At 33.1% G+C, this 7,195-nt stretch overlaps 1 protein-coding gene across 1 annotated transcript; it reads right to left on the bottom strand.

Moving 5' to 3' along the window:
* Nucleotides 1–337: 337 nt before the first annotated feature.
* Nucleotides 338–2,020, bottom strand: LOC139521419 (uncharacterized). Its single transcript, XM_071314895.1, has one exon. It carries the CDS (start codon nucleotides 2,018–2,020, stop codon nucleotides 338–340), a length of 1,683 nt encoding a protein of 560 aa, XP_071170996.1.
* Nucleotides 2,021–7,195: the final 5,175 nt, after the last annotated feature.

Here is a 7,195-nt window from a genome sequence, read left to right as displayed (position 1 = left end):
AATCAATGTGTACAGATGTTATTAAACTGGCTGGTGGGAGCTTTTGACAGGTATGATTATAGAAAGAAGTCTGCTCATTCATATGTATGTTGACAGTCAGATATACAGTGGAAGGGATCACAGAGCCTATGCTGTAAGCAATTGGTTTTAAATTATATTTGGTGTATGGAATTACCTGATTTTCTACCGGATATACTGTTTAGAATTGTGATTTATTTGAGTTGTTTCTAGTAGAATTCATTATTAGATAAAAAATATTCTGCCTAAACCATGGTTTAATGAACTGTAGACTAACTGTGCACTACATGAAAAGTATCATGTATATGTTGTTCATATTCTATTTATAAGATAATTTGAATTTTGCCAAATATGTGCCAGTGTCATCACAAATAAAACCTGCAGACTCATTATGTTTAAAACAAATACACATAGGATCCTTCAGTCCATCCTCTTCACCAATCAGTACTTTACTATTCTGTCCATCTTTTGATATTACTATTATACTATCAGATTGATAGTCTGCTACTATAATGTTACCATAAGTATCTATACAAAGTCCTCTCGGTCCTTCTAAATCCTGTGTATATTGCCAGATCTGTTTACCTGATCCATCATAACATTTTACGGCTTTACCTCTACAGTCACTATAGAGTACTCTGTCATTACAGTAAACAAGGTTCTCCAGGAACGATTTACTCTGAACTGGTATAGACTTCAGTGTATTTCCTTCCAAGTCTATTACATGGATTTCATCATCACTCAAACCAACAGCCAGAGAATTATTGGAGAATGATAATCCCCCGCATGCTTTGTCTAATGCAATAACTTTGGAAACTGTTTCATTCTCCATGTTGATAATCTTAATGGCTTTCTCCTCAGGATAAGTTATGGCTATAGTGTTCTGATTGATCTGTGTTACACTCCAGGCTCCATCAGGTATAGGTAACTGTTTCTGTAGTTTGCCATCAGAAGTAAGTAGGTTAACTTCAACCAACCATTCCACTACTATAACTCTTCCATCCATCAGACAAATCATGTCACTAATCCTCTTCTTCATGTTTATCTCTATCTTTGTCTCTATATTCATTGTCATGTTGTTTATGTTGGATTGGTTTCGAGATTGTACTTGTGCTTTCCTCCTCACGCTGGTTTTTCTATTCAAGTCTAATTTTTGTTTAACAACCATTACTTCTCCCAGGGATTCTAATGATTCTAACTTGCTTAGTATCTTTTCTATTTCATCATTTTGTTTCATTTTGATATCAAATTCTTTAGCCCTGTCATCCTTTTCCAGATTATCAACATATTGTTTACATTGATGTACTTGTTGTTCAATCTGATGTACACCAAGAAATGATTGTAGTTTAGAAGTATTTGGTATGACTGCATGCAAATATTCTTTCATTTTCTTTAACTTTGTTTTCTTCCCATTAACTTCAGAAATGTAATCTCTTGCTGTTGATGTTTCCTTATCCCAGAGATTGTCAGTTTCTTTGCATAACTTTTCCTCCAGACAGTCCAAATATTTATTTATTTCCTTCCTTATTTTAACAATTGATTTTTTTATGCCTTCACATTGTTGTTCTCCAGTTTGAAGGTTGGTCGATTTATTATTTACCATTTTATTCAAGAGATGTAAGATGGAGTTGATATCTTTCTCTACAGATTCTTTAGATTTTTGTATCTTAGTTTTCTCCACAACATTTGCTAAACTTTTTATTCCTGTACATTTCGAATGACTTGTGGAAATACATTCATCACAGCACGGCATTAAATGACTGGGGCAGTACAAGTTGATTTGTTGACCGTGTTTGTCACATTCTGTACTGATAGCTTGGACAGAGGGTTTATAACTTTTGATATCAATAGTTTTATGATCACGTGATGATTTAGATCTTTTGTGATGACCAGAGCATGTTGAACATAATCCTTCATCACAGTTATAACACCAGATGTCAGCTTTAGTGTTTACTTTTCCTTCTTGACAAGGTCCACATGGTAAAGGCTTACTGGATGCCATGACCCTAAACATATACAAGATATAAGTTATTTATCCTTATGGGCTGGTACACATGATATAGGTTTACTGGACGCCATAACCTACACATATATAAAAAATGTAAGTTATTTAGCCTTATGGTTAGGATCGACATGGTTCTTCCTGGTGTTATTGGCTCTTGACCTTGTAATAAAAAATTATATGGTTTGGTCGTCAGGATTAGAATGTTAAATGTTTAATTGATCTATACTATAACCTAAGAATATCTAAATTTATGTGTAAAATGAAACTGATGTGAAAGCACATGAATGTTTGTGCCCCCGCCGTAGGATTCAAGATTTACCCTCATCTGTCTGTACGTTTGTACTTTAGTCAGTCTGTCCCAAAAACAGATCAAGTTTGAATTTTGGTAGTATCACTTGTACTGGTCTAGAGTTACTCCCCTTTACAAATGGAAAAATGGCTAATTTTTTCGAGTCTGTTCTGTAACATTAGTTAGCCTCGACCAAATGTTATGAAACTAATACATAATGCTTATTACATTAAAACTCAGATCAAATTAGAATGTTAGTGGTGTCAGTAATTTGAGGGATATTTGCGAATGTTATCTCAATTTAAATTTCAATGGTTTGAACTAATAAAAAGATAAGAATGACAATATTTATACAATGATATTATACCTTAGTATTGCACGTAGACACTTATTTTTGAGGAATTTTAAAAAGAAAAGTTGACCAGGTTATATTTAGCTCAGATTAAAACCAACGAAAAAAATGTGAAAGTGAATCTCGTGGGGGCACTTCATGCAAGCAAAGTTATAGGAAATGCACCTGGAATAAGTCACCTTTTCAAGCTTGAAAATAGTTGAAAATGTCAGGAAATCTATCAGAATTATATGATTAGGTCAATAGATCATAACTTCTTTGTCTGTCATCTTTCTTGGTGTTCCTGGCTGATTTCATCAACCAATTTTCACTCTTTTGGCACTTGGTACATGTATTCCAATTTTACATTACACCACACCACATGAAACCAAAACAATAGGGTAAAAGATGAAGTCCAATCAACTTGAAACTTAGTACACATGTTCCTTATGATATGATTTTTCTAATTTTAATGCCAAATAGGAGATTTTACACCATTTTCACGGTCCACTGAACATAGAAAATGATAGTGTGGATGGGGTATCCATATACTTTGAACACAATCTTGTTTAAATCTAAATTTATGAAAAAGTGGGTGGGGTAACAGAACCTCAGTGCACCCCCTATTAATTAAGTATTGAAGTGCCGATTCTCAAAATAACTTTGTATATATATAATATGATAAGTATTTTGAATGACATCAAAGTAATATAGCCTCCAACACATTGTAAAAAGTAGAAAGATTAAGTATTTTTCAACCACATACCTTAAAGTAGAGTTAACATATATCTTTTGATTTTGCTTACAGTTACTACATCTGAGAATGTATGTCTTTCATTTCCTAATTATATACCAGAATGTTAATAAGGACATGTTTATACCTGACCAAGATATTCGGTTAATATTTGAATAATACCACTTAAGGTATCATAAGTAAACATGTAAATTACACCAATAAACATTTAGATGACTATATAATAAAAAAAGGATATATAATAAATTGATTTCTTGATATTTTTTTTTATCTAATTGGGACTATTTTAACCATTTCAGTAAAAGTTGAATGTTTTTGAAATTAAACTTTCAATTTTTTGTCTATAAAAATAGGTATAATAATCCTAGGGTTGTGACAGAATTAACTATTTGTGAAAAGCTAGATTTTTCAGAAGGTTAAAGACTTAGATGCTTTACATCTTGTATGCAGACCTAATGTTAGAAATTTTATGTTTGTCATATGTCCTTGACCTCATTTTCATGGTTCAGTGCCTGCTTAAAAAAATACTGATTTTTTGTTGAGCCTGCAACATAGGGATAATGATGCGGCAGTGGCGCTAGTTCACTTCTTCAAAGCTTTGTATTATAGTAGTTGGGAGTCCTGGATGCTTCAGACTTTGTATATAGATGCCTGATGGTACAAAGTTTCCGTCTGTCAGATGTCCATTGTCCTTGACCTCATTTTTATAGCATTACAACTTTTTTCAAGAAGTCACCAACCTATAAAAATGAGGTCAAGGACAACAGCAGAAGGTCACCAACAGGTCTTCAATGTAGTGAGAAATTCCCGCACCCGGAGGCGCCCTTCAGCTGTCTCCTAAACAAATATTTACTAGTAAAGTGATAATGAACGCCATACTTACTTTTTTAAAAGCTTCCAGGAAGTAATTCCCCAGACATATTTTCCGTATGCAAAGTGACCTTACATTGACCCTCCTCATAAACATACAGTGATCGCAATACGCATGGATCTGTCACTGAAATAAGCTATTATCTGATTGTTATGTTTAACACATTCTCAATATCCATGCTTGTTTGTTGATTGTTGACAGATGGTTAACAATCGTTAAACTTCAGCTTCAAACACGAACTTTATTTTTAACTTTAAATTTTAAGATATTTTACACAAACCCTGCCCCATTTAGTATGTTTTTACCAAGTCAAGAACCTAATCAGAAGTTTTCATATGCAATATTTGAACGTTAATCCATCAATTTGAGAACTGAGTTTAAATGGCACGACCTATTGAAAACAAAATTGACGATAATACTTAATTTATACGAAAAAAATCGTGCACAAAAGATTAAGTTAACAATGTATGTATACATTGGTTCAAGAATTAGAATAACATTATTTTTCACCTGTCACTCGTTTCATATAACTAAGTTTTTATACGACCTCAAAAATTGAAAACTTTTTGGTCGTATATTGGTATCACGTTGGCGTCGTCGTCGTCGTCCGGCATCGTCGTCGTCGTCCGAGGACATTTGGTTTTCGCACTCTTAACTTAAGTAAAAGAAATAGAAATCTATGAAATTTAAACACAAGGCTTATGACCATAAAAGGAAGGTTTGGATTGATTTTGGGTGTTTTGGTTCCACCATTTTAGGAATTGGGGGCCAAAAAGGGCCCAAATAAGCATTTTCATTGTTTTTTTCGCACAATAACTTTAGTATGAGTAAACAGAAATATATGAAATTTTAACATAAGGTCTATGACCACAAAAGGAAGGTTGGAATTGATTTTGGGAGTTTAAGTCCCAACAGTTTAGGAATAAGGGGTCAAAAAAGGTCCAAAATAAGCATTTTTCTTGGTTTTTGCACAATAACTTTAGTATAAGTTAATAGAAATCTATGAAATTTGAATACAAGTTTTATGACCACAAAAGGAAGGTTTTGATTGATTTTAAAGTTTTGGTCCCAAAGAATTAGGGGCCAAAAGGGTCCAAAATTAAACTTTGTTTTATTTAATCAAAAAAAGATTTTTTGGGGTTCTTTGATATTACAAATCTAACTATGTACATGTATTCAGATTCTTAATTTTTGTCCTGTTTTCAAATTGGTCTCCCAAAGGGTCCAAAATTAAACTTTTAACAGAAATTAAATTTTTGGGGTTCTTTGATCTGCTGAATCTAAACATGTACTTAGATTTTTGATTATGGGCCCAGTTTTCACGTTGGTTCAAATCGGGGTCCAAAATTATTATATTAAGTATTGTGCAATAGCAAGAAATTTTCAATTGCACAGTATTCAGCAATAGCAAGAAATCTTCAATTGCACAGTATTGTGCAATAGCAAGAAATTTTCGATTGCTCAGTATTGCGCAATAGCAAGAAATCTTCAATTGCACAGTATTGTGCAATAGCAAGAAATCTTCATTTGCACAATTTTGCGCAATAGCAAGAAATATCTAATTGCACAATATTGCGCAATAGCTAGAAGTTTTCAATTTCACAGTTTTGCGCAATAGCAAGAAATATTCAATTGCACAGTATTGTCCTCTTTTCAAATATGTCTACAATAAGGTCCAAAGGGTCAAAAATAAAACTTTGTTTGATTTCAACAAAAAATGAATATAAAGGGTTCTTCAATATGCTGAATCTAACCATATATTTAGATTTTTTATATTCGGGCCCGGTTATCAAATTGGTTCACATTGAGGTCTAAAGGGTCTAAAATAGAACATTTATTTGATGTCATCAAAAATTGAATTCGTGGGGTTCTATGATATGCAAAATCTAACCATGTATTTAGATTTTTGATATTGGACCATAATCGGTAAATGTCCAATTTAAATTTTTTAAGTTTTTATACGACCGCAAAAATTGAAAATTTTTTGGTCTTATATTGGTATCACGTTGGCCTCGTCGTCTGCGTCGTCGTCATCGTCGTTGTCGTAGTCGTCGTTGTCGTAGTCGTCGTCGTCCGAATACTTTTAGTTTTCGCACTCTAACTTTAGTAAAAATGAATAGAAATCTATGAAATTTTAACACAAGGTTTATGACCACAAATGGAAGGTTGGGATTGGTTTTGGGAGTTTTGTGTAACATTTTAGGAATTGGGGGCAAAAAAAGGGTCCAAATAAGCATTGTTCTTGGTTTTCGCACTATGACTTTAGTATAAGTAAATAGAAATCTATGAACTTTTGACACAAGGTTTATGACCACAAAAGGAAGGTTGGGATTGATTTTGGGAGTTTTGGTTCTACCAGTTTAAGAATCAGGGGCCAAAAAAGGGTCCAAATAAGCATTATTCTTGGTTTTCGCACACTAACTGTAGAATAAGTAAATAGAAATCAATGAAATTTAAACACAAGGTTTATGACCACAAAAGGAAGGTTGGGATTGATTTTGGGAGTTTAGGTCCAAATAGTTAAGGAATAAGGGGCCAAAAAGGAGCCCAATTAAGCATTTTTCTTGGTTTTCGCACCATAAATTTAGTTAAAGTTAATAGAAACCTATGAAATTTAAACACAAGGTTTATGACCATAAAAGGAAGGATGGGATTGATTTTGGCAGTTTTTGTCTCAACAGTTTAGGAATGAGGGGCCCAAAGGGTCCAAAATTAAACTTTGTTTGATTTCATCAAAAATTGAATAATTAGGGTTCTTTGATATGCCGAATCTGACTGTGTATGTAGATTCTTAATTTTTTGTCCCGTTTTCAAATTGGTCTACATTAAGGTCCAAAGGGTCCAAAATTAAACTTTGTTTGATTTCATCAAAAATTGAATAATTAGGGTTCTTTGATATGCCGAATCTGACTGTGTATGTAGATTCT

The sequence above is a fragment of the Mytilus edulis genome, chromosome 4 (genome assembly GCF_963676685.1).
Source record: "Mytilus edulis chromosome 4, xbMytEdul2.2, whole genome shotgun sequence".
Taxonomy (NCBI): Eukaryota; Metazoa; Mollusca; class Bivalvia; order Mytilida; family Mytilidae; genus Mytilus; species Mytilus edulis.
The sequence above is the reverse complement of the archived record's forward strand: the minus strand, read 5'-3'. Positions and strand labels throughout refer to the sequence as shown.

What these genes read in the sequence shown, in the direction of transcription:
- LOC139521419 (XM_071314895.1), bottom strand. Translation starts at nt 2,020, where the DNA reads ATGGCATCCAGTAAGCCTTTACCATGTGGACCTTGTCAAGAAGGAAAA.